The sequence below is a fragment of the Gasterosteus aculeatus genome, chromosome 2 (assembly GCF_964276395.1).
Source record: "Gasterosteus aculeatus chromosome 2, fGasAcu3.hap1.1, whole genome shotgun sequence".
Classification (NCBI taxonomy): domain Eukaryota; kingdom Metazoa; phylum Chordata; class Actinopteri; order Perciformes; family Gasterosteidae; genus Gasterosteus; species Gasterosteus aculeatus.
Genome location: NC_135689.1, coordinates 5043042 through 5060488, shown reverse-complemented (window position 1 = coordinate 5060488; position 17447 = coordinate 5043042). Strand labels below are relative to the sequence as shown.

The 17447-nt window shown below is 44.4% G+C and overlaps 4 protein-coding genes across 6 annotated transcripts; 1 reads left to right on the top strand and 3 right to left on the bottom strand.

The window, feature by feature from the left end:
* Nucleotides 1-281: 281 nt before the first annotated feature.
* Nucleotides 282-4964, bottom strand: LOC120828988 (chemokine-like protein TAFA-4). Its single transcript, XM_040192698.2, has 5 exons — nucleotides 4619-4964; nucleotides 3732-3876; nucleotides 2523-2678; nucleotides 2292-2416; nucleotides 282-1325 (listed from the first exon to the last, which is right to left on the bottom strand). Exons 2-5 carry the CDS (start codon nucleotides 3844-3846, stop codon nucleotides 1314-1316), a joined length of 408 nt encoding a protein of 135 aa, XP_040048632.1. The 5' UTR covers nucleotides 3847-3876; nucleotides 4619-4964; the 3' UTR covers nucleotides 282-1313.
* A 408-nt stretch (nucleotides 4965-5372) lies between these two features.
* On the bottom strand, nucleotides 5373-10806 carry LOC120828986 (NEDD8-activating enzyme E1 catalytic subunit). 3 transcript variants are annotated; one of them, XM_040192694.2, is made up of 18 exons: nucleotides 10699-10797; nucleotides 10559-10597; nucleotides 9346-9469; nucleotides 9124-9204; nucleotides 8942-9024; nucleotides 8701-8781; nucleotides 8573-8616; nucleotides 8412-8476; nucleotides 8104-8259; nucleotides 7682-7784; nucleotides 7473-7583; nucleotides 7301-7354; nucleotides 6519-6555; nucleotides 6350-6431; nucleotides 6136-6236; nucleotides 5996-6059; nucleotides 5838-5892; nucleotides 5373-5754 (listed from the first exon to the last, which is right to left on the bottom strand). In XM_040192694.2, the coding sequence occupies exons 1-18, from the start codon at nucleotides 10716-10718 to the stop codon at nucleotides 5666-5668; spliced, it is 1389 nt and encodes a 462-aa protein (XP_040048628.1). In that variant the 5' UTR covers nucleotides 10719-10797; the 3' UTR covers nucleotides 5373-5665. The 3 variants fall into 3 exon arrangements, with proteins under 3 accessions (XP_040048628.1, XP_040048629.1, XP_077943537.1); XM_040192695.2 differs by having other exon boundaries at nucleotides 10517-10597; nucleotides 10699-10741; XM_078087411.1 differs by having other exon boundaries at nucleotides 8573-8781; nucleotides 10699-10806.
* Nucleotides 10807-10967: 161 nt separating this feature from the next.
* Nucleotides 10968-14226, top strand: LOC120828987 (PRA1 family protein 3). Its single transcript, XM_040192696.2, has 3 exons — nucleotides 10968-11581; nucleotides 12158-12375; nucleotides 13121-14226. The coding sequence occupies exons 1-3, from the start codon at nucleotides 11400-11402 to the stop codon at nucleotides 13294-13296; spliced, it is 576 nt and encodes a 191-aa protein (XP_040048630.1). The 5' UTR covers nucleotides 10968-11399; the 3' UTR covers nucleotides 13297-14226.
* A 402-nt stretch (nucleotides 14227-14628) lies between these two features.
* Nucleotides 14629-17269, bottom strand: lmod3 (leiomodin 3 (fetal)). Its single transcript, XM_040192693.2, has 3 exons — nucleotides 16755-17269; nucleotides 15023-16618; nucleotides 14629-14773 (listed from the first exon to the last, which is right to left on the bottom strand). Exons 1-3 carry the CDS (start codon nucleotides 17040-17042, stop codon nucleotides 14726-14728), a joined length of 1932 nt encoding a protein of 643 aa, XP_040048627.1. The 5' UTR covers nucleotides 17043-17269; the 3' UTR covers nucleotides 14629-14725.
* Nucleotides 17270-17447: the final 178 nt, after the last annotated feature.

The following is a 17447-nucleotide window of genomic DNA, read 5'->3' as shown; positions in this document are numbered from 1 at the left end:
ACTTCAATGTTCGTAAAGCAAAGGCGTGCACAAAGTGACTTGGACCACATGACAGCTCAGGGAAATATCTCAAGACAACCATGAAGTATTATTCCGTTAAGTAAATGTAAGCAGACTGCTTAGAATTCAGCCGATTTCACACAGCACAGCATGAGACATTTATACAAAGTCTGATCCTTCCGACAGGAGGATTTGCCGTCACTCTGTTTCGTCATTGCAAAGGTAAAATGCAAAGTGTGTGACTGGACTGAAGAGATAAAAAAAAAAAAACAGGCAATCGGGGTGGAATATTATTCATGAAATAAGGACAACTGATGAAATTCTAATAACTGTTAATATTCTGTTCTGTTGGTGTTTACACTTTGCTTGGAGGCAGAGAATCTCCAATATGTCTCCAAGAGCCGAGATCCCCCCACACAGAGACAAACAAAAGCATGGAGTAAATACTCGCAGCAGTGAAGAAGCTCCTCTCCTCCTCTCCGCCTCTCCTCCTCTCCTCCTCTCCTCCTCTCTCCCCGTCATTAGCATTTCAAACAGCCCTTGTTTTGCATCAGCGCTTCATGCGTGTGCGCACGCCATGGCAGCCTTGCAGGTGGCGGCCTGTCCGACCAGTGGAGTTGAAATGAAATGTGCGAGTGTGTACGTGGTCGGGTGGGGAGTGAGGGGGGGGGGGGGGGGGGTCTCTTTGCCGGTAAGGAGTAGTCCGAAGGGATATGACCTCTTTCCAAAGCTCAGAATAAGTCTGCAGGACAGCATTGTTTACACATGCTACATAATCATAAATCTCTCAGTGTTTGTGGTCTTCTCCTCTGATCGGCGGGGAGGGGGGGAGGGAAGGGGGGGGAGGCAGTGGTGAACTGACTGGATCCACATTCCGCCTCCTGCAAATCCACAAAATCTCTTTTTAAATGTCTGCCAGCAGTCCCATCCAGGCTTTGATTGAGTGCATCGCAATGTGAGCAGCATATCAAGCGCTGAAACAATGATACAGACTTTGCATGCAGTAGCTGCCTGTTTGGACGGGGGAAGGAAAGAGGGGTCGGGGGGGGGATGCGTCACTTTATCTTAAATCAGCTGCTAATAGATTGTCCACTCCGCGGGATTGACCCCAGCTACAATTGTGTTCGAGCAAAATGGAAATTAAAATGATGGGTTCTTGCTGTTTCGATCGCAGCAAGGAGATATCTGATTAAATCCATATTGTTCTTTGCTCTATCTGATGGGCTCTCGCTGTCCTCGGAGTCCAGAGTTAGTTGAGGTGACTGCAGCGGACCGCGACGAGCTCGCGCTGATTGCATGGGACTTCTGTCGTGCTACCGCGCCACCTGAAACACCAAGACGTGGAAGAGCCAGATTTCACAACTCTGGTTTTGTTTTACACAAAAGAAAGCGGATGTATAATTAAAGTGTATTCAGTATTTAAAGTAATTCCCTTCTTATTTACCAGCTTAGTGAAACATTCATTGTTATAAGAACATTTTATTAAACTGTGTCATTCTGAATAATGGGTACTTTTGTACCTCTAAGTACAAAAATATATTTGAATTCCAATATTATTGCTCTTTTACTTAAAGGTTCAGTGTGCATTGAGTGTGATCTAGCAGAACGGTAAAACGCTCTGCTCGCCTTCCCATTTGGAGAACTACTGTCCAGTGAAAAGGTCAAAGGCCAAACGTTCAAAAGCCCTCTACAGAGTCGGTATTTAGCCGTTCCGTGTGCGTTTTGGGATACTGTAGAAACATCGTACGCTGTAAAGGGTCAATTCTTAGCGTAGGTTCTTTTTTATACACTAATAGAGACATAGTCCGTATTATTGCACTGCATTTCTCCCAATAGAGTCTCCTAAATAATAAACAACTTGCTCCAGTAATTTAGTCTAAAACGTTTCCCACAGGAATCTTACATACATAAAACAGTTCAACCAAAAGGCAACTTGTGTGAAAGAGCATTTATAAACGCAGCGTGGCTTCTTTTGACCGTCAGATTTAAAAACATGGGTTTCACTGTTTTGCTTTACAGCTTTCTTCATGTTTGTCCTCTTGGCTTCATCTTACACCAGATTCTAATGAGCCAGAGTGTCGATACGGCCAATGGAAGCAGGGACCGTGAGGTCGATTGTGGAATCATTCAGCATCAAAGGAGAGATTACTAAAATAACGTTTTATGATGAGCGTTCACGAGTCTCGATTGGACTGCAATTAAGCGTCTATAAATACCACGTCTTAAGCTAAAGCCATTTTGTGTTGCAGATTTGTTAGCGTTGGTTCAGCTGTGACTGAAGGAGGCTTCACCTTTGTGGTCTTCACTTTGTTCCCAGAGATGCATGACCAACCAGTGAGGTCAGGGAGAACTCGGCACTCTTCCCCCTTCAGACACGGCGCCATTTTGCACCACCACTTCTGACGCACAATGGAGGCTGCAGAACAACACACCACGGACTCTACTTTTACAAATAATACATTCCAGCCATGTCAAAGTATTTCTGATGGAGAGAGGGTAAAAGACGCTCCCGCTAATATTACCTTCAACACAAGAGGGCAAAGCCCTCGTCGTCCCCGCCACCTGTCCTGGGAAGCAGGAGCACTTGACGGTTTGAGAGCGTTCCTCAATCTTGTTCTTATTGCAGCAACGATGAGCAGCAACCACTTCACAGGTCCCCGTCCTCTCCTGCGACGACCCTGAGGGTGAGAATTCAGAGGGAAAGATTAACATTTTTATTCTGTTTTAGACGCTGTGGCAGCTCTAGGCACTTCAGCCGATACAGTTGGCAGAATTTCATTCAAATTCTAATGATTTCTTGTTTGTTTTTCTAATGTAAAATGTAGGAATATTGTTTTTTTTTTGTTAAACTCATTCAGATGATACATAAAATACTTTTTTTGAAATGTTTCTAAAGCTACAGCACCACCAAGTGGATAAAAAGCATCAACACTCAAGCCACAGTGAAGGAAAAACACATTCCAATGTCACAGAATATCAGCCGACATCGCTGTGTTCAGCCGCCTGATTTAATATGAATAATAATATCATTAACAGAAACATGTATGTCTACCGCATATGCTTCGATATTATTTCACTGCAGGATCAAAAAAAAGCAGTGATCAAAAAAAAATAAACAAGTAATTGAATGCAAATTCCACCAGTACAAAAAAACTCCACCAACCAAACTCAACAACCACACGACAACAAAACGACAACCAACCGTCGGCCTGGTCACAGACGCGTAGCGCCAACGCTCCGGGTCGCCCTGTTAGCTCCGTCAGCGCGGTGGCTGCGGTTTGCACCGTTGATAACGTTAGTCATGGGCCGATGGCCATGTTGAAAACCACTGACCTCTTAATGTCTGATTTTGCGCTTTTAAGTATATGACTGTAACACTTCTTCCAAGACTGCTGTAATTACTCAACTTGTCCCTCGGCTGATGCTGCAGAGGTTCAGCAGGCCGTAGAGCCGACAGCGACATTAAACTGCAGCAAATCCTGGCCTTTTTAATCCCTCTGACAGCACAACAGCATAATGCATTTTTGTCTGCGAGCTATTTGTTGTACTGTGAGGCTCTGAGTAAACATGGAAAACCGTATCCAGCATTACTGTTTTTAATGAGACTCATAGTAAATCGGTGGTTTGTGTTACTTGAGCTGAACTCTCTACCTGGCGACCAGATTGTTGACCAGGAGCCCTAATGAGTCCCTCAGGGGGGCGGGACTGGTCTGGTTGGGTCTCGCACCTACCCGTCTGTCCTCTGGAGCTTTGGTTGCCAGTGGACACGAGTTGGCTGCACCAGCCTACTATACAAAGAAGCAGGAGGCCCCAGTGTAATGGTCCAGCCGACATGTGCAGCTTCATCTCGCCTGCTCAGACCAACAGGTTCACGTGCTGGAAAAAAAAAAAGCACAATCTTACCAAGTATATTTATACATTACCGGTCAAAATGTGTCATAACACAACATAAGACACCATCAAACAACAAGTTACATTTCAGGGAGAAATAGGGACGTTGTTCTTATCTAGACACAGCGCTTATTTAGTGTTTTTAGATTTTTGAAAGTTGCCTTTTTTAGTGCATGATCCGAAGGTGAATATTAAATGCATCTGTTATTTCCTGACTCCTGAAATAAGGTTCACAAGATCGTTACATCTATTTGCTCAACTGTGACTCATCCATCAGCAGGCTCCATTGAGGGGAATCAAAGAAATGCCAATGTGGAGCCTGAGCAGAGGCTCAGTTAAGGGCAGACGGGTCCTTGCACTCATTTCTGACTCAGATTATCCCTTCAGCTGTAAACATGCATTCAAAGCTAGATTCTCCCTCAAAAACAAGTTGTTTTCCACATGAGTCAAAGAAAAACTGGGACGTGCACTTTTACGTCAAATTACAGCGATGACTAATGCAGCAGTTCAAAGATTAGATTACGTGAAATAATTGAGATAATCAATTGATCTAAAGGTGATTATTTTAAATAACCCAGAGCACAAGGTCTAGAAATAGATAAAAATATTTCATTAACAATTATGTAAATCTGAAAAATGCACGTTGAAGAACCTTTTTACTGCATTAACAAGATATCAGAGCCAAACACATGTTGAGTACTTTAGCAATATACAGTGCAGCTCTTACCTGTGCTCGGGTTATTATTGAAATGCATGATGAGCCGTTGCAGAAATCAGTTTCTGGATCAGCATCGTGCATAAGCTACTATGTGTATCTATATATGTATATTGATTCCTTTCAGCAAAGATGCACAAGTTTTGCAGTAGATATGATCCTCCAGTTTCCACAGTCTTCTGCTGCAATCCAAAAGTAAGAGCGGGGAGCCTGCGGCGAAATAACGCACAGAATGAGGCAACAAGTCCTCTGCGTGAAAAACGTGCGCCTCCGCACCTCAGTTCCTCCGCTTGGAGACGCTTTAACCGTCCGTGCGGGATGCGATGTGTTGATCCGTGAACACACAACGCGAACACAACAACGTGCGAAGCCTGCCAGCCCCCCCCCCCCCCCCCGGGGAAAGAACTAACTCAAACTTAATCAGGACAGGAACCATCTGTCCGCCGGACAATATGCGGCCACTTTCATTAGCGCCATAAGGAGCTTAAAGAGTATCGACCTCCTGTCAACCGCATCTCAAGGCGTGATCCCTTCTCACGACGCGCGTGACGTGTTTTCTTTCAGCTCGTATTTGGAAACAGACGGACTTGTTGCTGTCACGTGACAGCCTGCAGCGGGGAGACTTCAGGCTTTTTTTGCGTGTGTGTGTGTGTGTTTGCTTCTTGGGCCCCTGGAATGATAAACGTACACGTGCAAGCCAGTGACTACACTTAACTAGCTTGTTCTCACTAGAAATGTATATTTTTAAATAAACTTTCTCTTCAGCCATGATAATAAAACTTTATTAGAGCAGAGCGCACATGATTACTCTCATTTGATTGACATCTAATATAGCTACAGTAGAAGTCAAAACAGAGACAAAACACTTCAAAAAGTAACCGTTACTAATAAAAAAAACAAAAATGTTTTAAAGGATTTTATATTCATATGACAACCAGTTCAAACCAGTGACGCCTCACTCATCTTATTTACATCATCATATCAGGAGCGCTACTGCGACCGCCCAGTAACGCCGCTTCGCATTCAGATTCAATCCGACGTCGGTCTCCGAATAAATGTTCAGGTGGTGAAATTGAGCTTGAAGAGAACCGTCTGAGGCGTGGTGACGTCGGCCACGGCCAGTTCCTGTCCGTCCGACAGGCCCAGCTCTGAAACATGACACACGGTGTTATCACAAAGCGGGCGGAAGGAAACGTGGCAGGCTGTGCGCGACCGGACGCCTTCTTACAACCTTTCAAAGTCTTGCAGAGGTTCGGCCTCGTTCGTTCCTCGATGGATTTAACAGACTGGAAGGAAAATGCAATCGCGGTTTAATCACAGATTATTCCGGAATGTGGGAGAACCAACACAGTGAGGCATTTAAACAGTGAATGGGCCGCTGTTTATTACCTGCAAATACAGCGTCTTATTCTTCCCTTCCAGAGTTGTGGTGATAGCCGGCGATTTCATTTGCCTGATGAAAAAGAAATACACAATTTGAAGACGTTTTGAAGCGACTTTGCAGGACGTAGTCTTCTGATTGCACTCACAGGGAGGCGCTCTCTGTGAGGAACTGTAAAACCTCCTGTAGTTTGGCAGACGAAGGGAATTGGAGATCCTGAGGCACCTGGCTGCAAGCAGAACAATTTTCCTGCCGATCAAAGATGATGCAGAGTAAAGTGGTTATTCTCTACATGCAGAAATGCCCCCTGCTGACAGGGACTTTACTGTTGGCTACAGTCCCTCCCCCCCCAAAAAAACAACCTTTCGTTCCGCTTCAAAGGTGTAGGTGTACAGTCCATCCACGTCGTTAAAGACCAGGTAATTATTTAAAGGGATATACGCACTGCAAAAACAAAATTCAGATGATGAGTAATGTTTTTCACAGGAATCAATCAAGATGATAAATGAATACGTGTCATTTGCTCCTCACCTTGTTGCAATTTTAAAGACTTCGGTGGCGCAGGCAGCTGTGGAGAACAAACACAAGACAAAGGTGTGGTTACATCCGTCCGTCCGTGCATCCATTTCACACGGCTCATCTCCGGCCCGGTGGCGGCGGCAGCAGGCTCAGAAAGGCTTTTCCAGACGTCCCTCTCCCCAGCAACGCTTTCCAACTCTTTCTAGGGATCCCAAAGGCGTTTCTCCAGTGTATTCCTAGTGCACCCCGGGGACGAGGAGGCGTCCAGGAGACATCGGATCTGATCTGCCCCGAACCAGCTTAGCTTTTCATCACAAAGAAACAGCAACTGGACATCTGGTCCCCTCTGGATGTCTGAGCTCCTCATCCTTCTCTAAGGCTGAAACCATGACCATAAATGAGGGTACGAACTGGTGGAATCGAGAGCATGCTTTCCGTCTCGGCCCCTTTTTTTTTTTACATTTACACAAATGCTCCTATTGCCGATTATCCAGAAAAATAAAATGCCCATTGTGGCAGATCCGGTCCTCTGAAAAATCAACAAACTGAAGAACAGAGCTAATTGTTATTCAGAAGGATTTTGATTTTAGTATGAGAATTGGTTTTTCCCCCAATATTGCTACGGACGATTTTGCCCGAGGATGACGCTGAAGGAACACGGGCCTGACGCAGGACTGATTCTGACATTTACGGAAAGATGTAACTGAACTGTTATATTTCCCTTCTATCGACACTTCTGAACCGCTACTGTCTGAAAAACATCTGCGTGTCTGAAAAGCATCTGCGTGTCATACCCGCGATAACAGCATTAGTCGACGCCACAGCTGGAATGATCCTCTTCACGACTCCTGTGGCACAAAAACAGTTTGGTTTCATTTCAGTACATATTTGTGAATACATTTAAAAACTGACTGAACTACAGCATCAGCGTTGGATTAATTATTGTCTTTTGATTCACAAGTTCACCTTGAGTGAGGCGGTACGTCACTCCTGTAATGTTGAACTCTGCAGCTCTTTTTCGGGCTCTTTCAAACACCCACTCGATGTGCTCTGGATTGTCTCCATCTAAGCTGGTATCTAGTGAGGAGGAAAGAACCCTTGTTGTCCTTTGTGAATGTACACAGACAAAAGGTTACACCGTGTGATCAGATGTGTTTATGTGCTGTTTAGCTTACCTCCAAAAGGTTTTTCTTTTGGCCATTGTAGGATTCTGGCATATTCAATGCAATGTTCTGGTAGCCTAGGCATTGACGCAATGGTGCACATCGGGAAATTAATCTGTGGACGGTAAAATTAGGTTCAAGCATGTAAATCTCTATGATATCCATCTATAAAACAGAAGATTAAAGCAGTGCATGAAAATGTTTCTTCATGAAATCTTAACTTTATTGTATTTTCATAATTTCTCTTTGGGTGTTTTGGCCCATGACGAGAAAATAACTGCTGTGCTGCTGTTGACACATTTTACCTTTTTTTTTTTTTTACGCTTTTGTCAGAAGTTGAATTCGGCCATTTAATCACATCAAACTGATGTCAACCGTATTCATATGAACCTTTAAAGTGAAACCAGAAGATAAGATGCTGTTAAAAGGGTGACCTGTGGCGGGTACAGCTCCAATGTGCAGTCGATGCATGCTGTCATGCCGGGGAGAATGACACGGGCGTTTCCTTTAAAGCCCTCGGTTCCTCCATCGATGAGAGGGATGATGGAGCTGGGGTCCAGGACTCCGTCTTCATAGCTCAGGAGGGATATCTAGAGAAAGCAACGCAATCATCACTCCCCGCACGTTGCACTTATATATATACACATATATATATATATATATATATATATATATATATGTATATATATATATATATAAAGGCGCATCAAGTGAACACAACCCTGAAATCTCCCTCTCCTACCAGCATCCCGTTCATCCAGCGTCTGGCAATGATGGAGTCCAGCCCACAGACGATGATGTGGAACTCTGCAAAGATACAAACATTTGAAACCTCTGATGTTTTTTTTTTTAAACTTTTTTTTGACTGTAAGCTCCGTTGATGCATCTTAGAGAAACACTTACGCCTGTAGAAAGACTCGTCAAAGTCTTGGATCTTTTTAAAGTGGCTGCATTTCGTTAATAAGGAATATAAATTGTGTTGAGAGTATTTTCCACACTGTAAACGTAACAACCATTGGTGCAAAGGATACGATGCGACTTTACATCCAGGGATGCGACTGTTGATGAAGTTGGCGGCCACTTCAGCCTTTGGTCGTCCAACGTCTTTGGGCCTGAATGAACGCAGTTAGCTGATAATAACTGTTGGGCATAAGAGTAATGTACTCTGATTTGATCACCCTGCAACTGACCGTTACGTCCCACTATGTTCTTTAACGGCCATCATGTAAATAATTAATTATTTTGCATCATCAGAAATACCGTGAAGCCTACCTGAAAAGAAACTGCCTGTTGAGGTTGGACAAGTCAATGGTGTCCATGTCAACCACGTGAATGATGCGAAACCCAGACAGGGCCTGTAGCACAACGAGCATGTGTAAGAACTTATCTAAACTCAGTCACTGTCCATTGAATTTATACTTTATACTTATACACAGATGCACAACATCTCTTACCAGATTTTTGAGGAGCTCACATCCAAGACCTCCCGCTCCAATGACCAGAATCTTGCACGTCTCCAACAAGAACTGTAGAGACTGAGATGAAAGAAACATCACATTATTGAAATAATTAAAAAAAAAGTACTGTGGTCTGGAATATCATCATCACTTCATCATCGTTATTGTACCAGATTGTTTCAGTTTAACATGTGAAATCTCTGTTTAGTTTCAAGTTACCTCAGCACTTGGCTCAAAGTCAGGATGGGTGAACGGGCCGGGTCGCTCCAAAAACTTGGTCACATGATTCCACCGGCCATCCCAGTCACACCCACCAACCCCGTGTCCACCATCTACAGCCATTCTGGACACACAACACACCGTGAACTAGTACCATTAGGACACCTATCCCTACCTATCCATTATATGCACTTTTAATTCCCTGAAGGTTCAGTAAATAACAGTAATGGGCATTAATAAATAAGTAAACAAAGAAGAAAGACCTGTTATGCAGAAATTACAGCTACTAACCTTTATGGTAACTTCACACAACCTGCAAACACTTTAAGTTTGTCGTGAGTCAACGTCACTCTGATTTAAAAAATAAATCTTATTTGGTTGAAAATGTTGTCTTTTAATAATCTTTTGAGAACACACAGCTTAGTTGTCCATAAGGGGTAAACTGATGGATTTAAGGTGCCACAAAAAGATTGGCCGTGATGGAAATAATAAAAAGAATCAGAATATTGGTAAGAATAATTCCTGCAACAAATGTTTTAGTTTAATGGGCAAAAAGAAAGTGATGTGAAAAATACTCATCAGGAAACGACTTTCCAGACGTTCTTCATAAACATGTGTTGTGGTTCTATTCCATACCAATTGTATAGCTTGTGTACGTTATCGAGATCTTTAAAGAATACGTTTTTTGCAGCAAGAATGTACCAAATTAATCACACACCAAAATGCACATTTGGGAATGTCACTTTCTTCTGATTTGACCTGCAAGTAGTTCCTCTATTTTGCTTTTGTGCATTGCATTGCACGACATCAGTGCAGTGCAGTACATCTCACTCATGAGGGGAAGTTTCTATTCGCATGCATTACCGACTCATGCGAGTTTACACGGTTGTCACTCTTCAGGTTTGAACACACAACGTACTCGACCCCTGTTCAGGATCAGTAAGAGACCTTGGTGTAATTGGTCGTGTGTGCAGCTGCAGTGTGGTGGCCCCTACACATTTGTCCCGTACGGAGGATGCACGCTTGGTCTTGTGGCCCTATGTTTGAGGCTGTGAATGGACACATTATGGAAATGGACGAACTTTACAGTGAGCTAACTGCGTTATTAAGTTAACGTTTATTGTCGTGTCTCTCCCGCTCCGACAGTCGCTGCTCAGAGTGCAACGCAAACCTGCTGCGAGCCAAAGACCTTTAATTAGTATTCGTCACTAACTTCTCGGTCGGGTCCTCTATTCGCCGTCTTTTCTTCTCCCTGGTAGAAGAAATAGAAGAGGGTTCAAGCATCCCGAGCCTGCGGTCAATTGCGCCGGTTTAACTACGATACAATCACATTAATCGTCCATTGAGACTTACGGCTCCTCGGCATCCGCCATACTTTCACGGTCCCATTTCCCCGATTGTGACTGCTGTGTTTCCGAGCGTCAAAGCTGCGCCCAGCAGCGCCCAGTACCTGTGCAGCGCAACCATATCTTTCCTCAATCTTATCCAACCATTGGCCGCAAATTAAACAAAAGATAAATTACCTTGAAAACTAAAAGCGTTGTATCAGATTACATATACACACAGATACACAAAACACATCCGATCCGATTCTAAGTATGTATGTAAATTCATTGTTGGACATGTTTGGGATTTACAGAGTTATTTTTTTATTTAAAGATTTTAAAACAATTCTGAATGGAATTTGAACTAACTTCTTTTGACGTAAAAATCTTCATCGTTAACGTGTCCGCATCAACATCACTCGTGGAGGTATATTTATTACATGCATTGTTATTTCAAAAACAGCGTCCATGCGTTTATTTCGGATGTTCTTATAATGCTTAATGCAACGTTCGTTTACTGCGATTGGTACCGCTGCGCATTCTAAGGCGCAATATTAAGGCTCCGAAACACCGATTCGATAATCCAACTGTCGCGAGATCTTGAGCGAGAGCAACGCTTGGCCGTTTGACTCCCCTCTTCCGGGCTCCGACGGGTGAATCAGCTGGTCTGTCAAAATATTCGGCCGTGTTTTTTTTTGTCCGTGCGTCGCTTCGCCACTCGTTGAAGACATGACAGCCAAGATGGAGCTGGCGCCCCTCAGGGCGTGGGACGATTTCTGCCCCGGAATGGACCGGTTTGCCAAACCCGAGTTCGGAGATTTAACAAAGTGGAACAACCGAGTGATCAGTAACCTGCTGTACTACCAGACCAATTATTTCGCCGTGGCCGTGGTGGTTTTCCTCATTGTCGGGTGAGTCCTAGCGGCATGCTAACAGGAAGGCGAGCTAACGTTCGTGTATTAGCCTTCGCCCCGCTTGTCCACACGTGACAGCGCGCAGTGTTTCTACCTCTGCTGTCGGTTTGCCAACTTTCCGGAACTCTTCCGCTGCATCTTAAATTTGGCTTATTATTTTGGCCTATTGCCGTTAAGGTGTTGCACGTTTTTTTTTAAACATTCCATAACAACAACAACGGTCAGTTGTGACACCGTAGCTACCTTAAACAATGTGTGATTTACATTTAACTGATTTTAGATTTTTCTTTTGATTAATGACATAAGGATTTGGGATGTTTCTCAAAAACCTTCCCAGTGCAGCCACGTATCACTGCTGCCAGTCGGTGGTGGTGTGTCGTGTCGGTTTGGTGGTTTTACTTCCACTAGAATATGAGTATAGGCCTTTTTATACCATCGTCTGCCACGGCTCACACCAGCTGATCAGGCCTTTAGCTGTTGTTGTTGTTGTTGTTATTACCAACCAGGTTGTGCTATTTAAAACCAAACCTCCACTCATGGACAAAATGCCCCTTTTCCTCATCCAACATGAAGGTTCCTGAACCCGTTGGGCATGTTCCTGGGAGGAGCTGTGGTGGCCCTCGTCTTCATGGGTTCAGTGTGGGCCGGAGAGAACCAGGCCACAGTCAAGAACTTCAAAAGGAAGAACCCCACCCTGTTTATCATCGGGGTCATGGCCGCCAGCTACTTTCTGCTGTCGCTGTGTGGCGGTGTCATGGTCTTCATCTTTGGAATCACCTTCCCGATGCTGTGTAAGTCACAAACTTTCTGTTTACTCAAGAATTCAGTAACGCTGTGTCACAGACGGAACTTTTAGTCAGTGAGACTAGAAGTTCCGTATCCAAGCGACCGACTGGATCTGGAAAATACATTTTGTGCTCGGCTTAAGCCAATTACAGTTCCAACTTGTGATCCCCACGCGATGTGATGAGCACTTGTTGGCGAATGTGGTGTATTGGGGCAGTGAGTCACTTTCTCTGTGACGGAACAGGCTTTTTCCAGAGCTTTCTCACTCTGACTCACTCAGGGGATTTAACAGCATGTACAGTATTTCATGCATTCATTCATGACACAGATAGCAAAATAATATCATTACAGGGCGAGGGATTCCGTAGTTAAGAGTCTTGGATTCGCCACAGCTCTCTCAACACATTTCGAGACAGTGGCGGGGTCTCGATAATTGGCGTATCAATCTACCCACCCCACCCCCCCCCCCCCCGCTGCTGCTGTCTATGTTGACGGGTTGCTATGGGTTGTTGATTTTGAGAGCCCACATTTACCGGCTGATGTCATGTGTTCAGTATCCGGCCCGCCGTGGGAATAAAAGACACGCCGATCCTCACGCCTGCTGTAAAGCCTGAGTTGCCCCAGTATCATTTTGTTTTCCTATATTCCTCGATGTATTCCAGAGAATATCCTGTACTAAGTTTCGTAATGTAGAATTTATGACGCAAATGTCACCGTGATGTGAGTACATTGTCGTTGTGTCTCCCTCAGTGATTCTGATCCATGCCTCTCTGAGACTGCGCAACATGAAGAACAGGCTGGAGAACAATATTGAGAGTGTTGGGCTGAAGAAGACCCCCATGGGGATCCTCATGGATCTACTGGATCAGCAGGAGGAGAAAGTGAGCAAGGTTCGGGATTTCATTGAGGGCAAACTGAAGGAGTGAGGCTCGCCGTGTGCCAATGGAAGTCGGTGCCGTACAGAGTGAATTAAAATGGCCATAGCACACTCCCATGTGTTGTTTTTATCCCATCCATACATGCATAACGGATATTTTACTTCTCCATTATTTTATTCTGTTGGTTTACTTTAATGTATCATTCTTTTGTGTGACGTCACTCACAGGTGGCTGGTAAAAGATTTCTAACAATATTTGCACGATCACGGTGGGGATTGGATGTTAAAAGGTCAAAAAGCACCAAAGGTCATTCCTGTGTGAATTCTTTTTCCAAAAATGAATCATTTCCTTTGTTCCACATGAAGACTGTTTATTTAGCAAGAGAGTTATTTGGAAAGAGTATTTAGCAATGCAAAGCGGAATGTCTAAACATAATGTCCATTGCTGTTTTTAGATACTCATTTGTTTTTTGTAAAGAGGAAGTTGGATCATTTCAGTTTGCTACCTCAAAAGAAGCATGTTTTATTCACCCAACACCAAGGCGGCAGCTGAAATCTTATTAAACAACAATAACGTCCATTTTGCCACCTTAGAAGCTGTAAGAATACTGATCTGAGACCAGTTTGCTTCTCGACTAATCCTTGTGGATTTTCAATATTCCTCACCATGCAGGCCGGCCTGACTGTATTCCTCTAAACACAGCTATGCAATATTAAAAATGAATGGCAACGGCAGCTTTATTTTTTGTGTGTTATGTCATGACATGTAAATGTTTGTTATTTCTTTATTTTCATAATTTAGCATGCAGAAGTTTATGAAATGGGCTACAGGATACAACGTAGCTGAAATAATTTTGGCAATGAGTAAATCTTATGAATTATTATTATTATTATTAATTGATCCCTAGTGTTTTCCCACTCACGGTTGGGATCAAGACCCTTTCCATTGTTAAAAAAATAAAATAAAATCCGAAATCTGTATTTTGAAGTGTTCATTCTTTTACTGTTACTCCTGATAGTAAAATGATTTATTTATTGTATCTTCTCCACACTTTAACTGCACTCTGCATGGTACTTCCACGTATGAAAATTCAGAAAGCTAATGTTATTTGGATTATACATTATATTTTCACTGGTGATTTGTGACTTTTTTTTATTCTTGAGAGTTGATTGAATCAAACAACAGAGTAAAACCTGGCTGTCCTGTTGCAGTCGTTTTGAAATTCAGTGTTTAAATAAAATATATAACCCTCATATAAGTCTCATCCATAAACGATCCCTAATCAAGCCAACCTGCTCTAAAAAAAGTTTTAAGGAATACATGAATGGCAATATCACATAATAAAAGCGGTCTACTTCTTAAACTACACAAGAGATCAACAACCGGCCAATATATTTTAATTATGAAATGAAAGTATAATTCAGTTTTATTTTGCACACAGTTGATAAGAGGAGGACAAACAGCTCAAGTTGCAGCCTCACAGGAGACTTGTTTCACTTGATTCCAGGACTTTAGGGAGCGGCACCTGCAAGCAGCAGCAAAGAGAAAGAAAAGATGACTTGTGTTTCTAGTAGCAGGGTGTAAAGTTATTATAGGAAACACCTTAAGACAACTTCACACATCCACATGCAATGAGTGCTTTTGTGTTCTGAGAGCTTTCAACGATAGTAACCCTTTTTCATCGAATGGCAACCCTAACGCGTCAAATGTTAGTAGTCCTGTGCGCTTGACACCAACTTGATGGATCTCGTTCTACAAATTCTTGGATACTCACAGATTTGAGGTAGGCCACGCTGCTCTTTTTGATCTCACCGAGCAGCTGGTCGCGGGGTGTGACGTCCACCTTGGCCGCCAATCGCCTGCGAGGGACGGGCTTTAAAGTCTTAATCACGTCCGTCAGATTTGCTTTTTCTTCCGTCGCTCCATTGCCTCCATCCTTCCCTCTGGGAGTCTTCCTCAGCTGGAAACTTGCCCTCCCTGGTGCCTTGTTGTCCCTCGGATCCAGGTCGAGAAAAGGGTCACGCTTCTTGGGCGTCCTCTTCAGCTGGACTTCCCTCAAGGTGTTTGCCGTTTCGGCGGCGGGTTGCTTGGGCGCGCTCTTGTGTTTGAGCTGCTTCTGGGGCTCCGGGTCCGCCGCCTGCTGTGGCGTCGGCGCTACCACGCTGGGTTCCGACGAGGGCGGGACGAGCCCACACTCCCGCAGAAGCTCCAGAGGGGGCAGGTAGCCGAGCATCTCCAGGAAACCGGGAGGCAGGTTCAGACTGTTCTCGTACATCTGCATCATCTCCCTCTGCTCCTTGGCCTGCTGCTGCCTCTGCTCCTCCTTCCTCAGCTGCCTCTGGCGGTCCAGATTCCTGGTCAAAAGGTTGGTGACCACCATCCTGGGTCCCGCCTGCTCAAAATGGTAGCCCATCTTCAGGAGGGTGTGGTTGGCCTTGAGCAGGCGCGAGATCTCCATCTCCGAATGGTGGCCCAACATGTGCCGCTGGTTGTGGAAGCGCAGCTCTGTGAGCGTCTCGTTGAACTGGAGGCAGCGGATGATGGCCACGATGCCCTTCCCGGTTACGAAGTTGGACTCGATATTCAAAGTGGTGATGCCGCGGTTCTCTCGTAACATGTTGGCCAGGTTGAAGGCTATGTTTTCGTCAACGCCGGTGTTGGCTATGCTGAAGGTTTTCACGTGTTTGTTCTTCTTCAGCGCGTTGACGTAGTCCAGCAGCATGTCTTTGGGAATGTTTTCGATGTTGTTGAGGTTGACCTCTGTGATGGAAGGGTTGTTGTTGCGGATTTTGTCGAGCGTCGACTCCAAGTTTGTCTCATTTCCCGAGGGTCTCGATGTCATTTTTACGTTATTGAGGGCCAGCTTTGGAATATTCAATTTGTTAATTTTCCTCTCTTCTTTCTGCGGGAGCTTTTCTTTTGTTCCGTTTATCTCTGGCTCCTCTGTGGCCTCTTTGGGAGGCGAAGAGTCGGTGGTTTTAATTTCCTCCTTCTCTTCACCTCTTGATGTGCTTTGTTTTGGGGCTACGCTGTCACTCCTCTGCTTTATGTCTGAAAGGGGCCGATTGTCATCTGTATTGATATCTGCTACTTTTTCTGTGTTGGCGTCTGGGGAATCTACATGTGTGTTAGTATTTTCATTCCGGTCTGCGTTCACGGGCGACTTCAACCCTTCCTCGTCTTTCCCGTCCACCCCTTTGTTCTTTTCATCCCTCTCATCAACCTCTTCAACAATTTCTTCAACAATCTCTATAATTTCCTCTCCATCTGTACCATTAACAGCTTCCTCCTCAATGACTTCCTCTATCATTTCATATTCCACATCTTCTTCTTCTTTGTCTTTCTTTTCAGTTTCCTCACTCAACGTTTTCTGATGAAAGATAAGCATTGGATCCAGGTTAGAATTGTGCTTGTTCCAAACACTATGTTTAACCGCGGCCTGTAACATTACAATATAATATGATTTCTAAAGACATATTGTTATTATCATTAAATTGAGCTCTTACCTCACTGGGCAGCAGAGTAGCAGGCACTCTTTCCTCCTCGAGCATTCGATTGGACTCTTTCTCCCAGTAGAGGTAACCAACCAGGGACCTGTGGTCGAACGTCCCCGTCGGAGTCTTCTCCGTCTGGTCCTTTTGCCTCTGGCCCACTGGCACCCTCTCATCTGGGGCAATGATAACATCCATCTCCCTCTGGAGCTCCTGAAGCTCCTCTGGCGAGAGCGCGGCAAGGAGTTCATCCTCGTCAATGTCCTCGTCGTTGAGATCCTCGAGGTCGTTGCTGTTTGACATGTTTAGCCTTTGTTCTCTGTTCTGTTGGTGTCAAAAGCTACGACGACTTCCGTCCAGCCTGTGACTCCGTACAGAGCAAACTGAGAAGCCTCCGACTGTCCTGCCGCATGTGTGGGAGTCTAAAATTAAACGCTGTGAACTGCATGGAAGATATTTCGGTTGCAGCACAGGCATTCTTCTTTCAGCCCCCAAACCCAGCTGGCCCGGCCGTCAGGATCTTTTGGGGTGACAGCTGCTTCAGGCCCGAGTGAAGGATTGACGGCAGCAGCCGCGCTGCTTGGCTGGCGGCGTCGCAGAATGTAAAAGTCTCCTTCGCGAGTGCTGCACAACAAACCAATTAGGTAATTGAGAGGGAATTCTGCCATCACAGAAAAACGTATTCTTTATCTTTATTTAAAGAGGAAA

Bases quoted from the DNA above. Each gene is read 5' to 3' on its own strand.
- LOC120828988 (XM_040192698.2), bottom strand. From the start codon at position 3,846: ATGAAGCTGCACATGTCGGCTGGACCATTACACTGGGGCCTCCTGCTT. The intron at 2,679-3,731 runs GTAGGTGCGAGA...TCTCACCCTCAG, and splicing joins AAGCTCCAGAGGACAGACGG to GGTCGTCGCAGGAGAGGACG. The intron at 2,417-2,522 runs GTAATATTAGCG...GTTGTTCTGCAG, and splicing joins TTTGCCCTCTTGTGTTGAAG to CCTCCATTGTGCGTCAGAAG.
- LOC120828986 (XM_078087411.1), bottom strand. From the start codon at position 10,718: ATGGCGGATGCCGAGGAGCC. The intron at 10,598-10,698 runs GTAAGTCTCAAT...TTCTTCTACCAG, and splicing joins ATGGCGGATGCCGAGGAGCC to GGAGAAGAAAAGACGGCGAA. The intron at 9,205-9,345 runs GTAACTTGAAAC...CTTTCATCTCAG, and splicing joins ACTTTGAGCCAAGTGCTGAG to TCTCTACAGTTCTTGTTGGA.
- LOC120828987 (XM_040192696.2), top strand. From the start codon at position 11,400: ATGACAGCCAAGATGGAGCTGGCGCCCCTCAGGGCGTGGGACGATTTC. The intron at 11,582-12,157 runs GTGAGTCCTAGC...TCCAACATGAAG, and splicing joins GTGGTTTTCCTCATTGTCGG to GTTCCTGAACCCGTTGGGCA. The intron at 12,376-13,120 runs GTAAGTCACAAA...TGTCTCCCTCAG, and splicing joins AATCACCTTCCCGATGCTGT to TGATTCTGATCCATGCCTCT.
- lmod3 (XM_040192693.2), bottom strand. From the start codon at position 17,042: ATGTCAAACAGCAACGACCTCGAGGATCTCAACGACGAGGACATTGAC. The intron at 16,619-16,754 runs GTAAGAGCTCAA...ATCTTTCATCAG, and splicing joins CTACTCTGCTGCCCAGTGAG to AAAACGTTGAGTGAGGAAAC. The intron at 14,774-15,022 runs GTGAGTATCCAA...TGCTGCTTGCAG, and splicing joins GCGTGGCCTACCTCAAATCT to GTGCCGCTCCCTAAAGTCCT.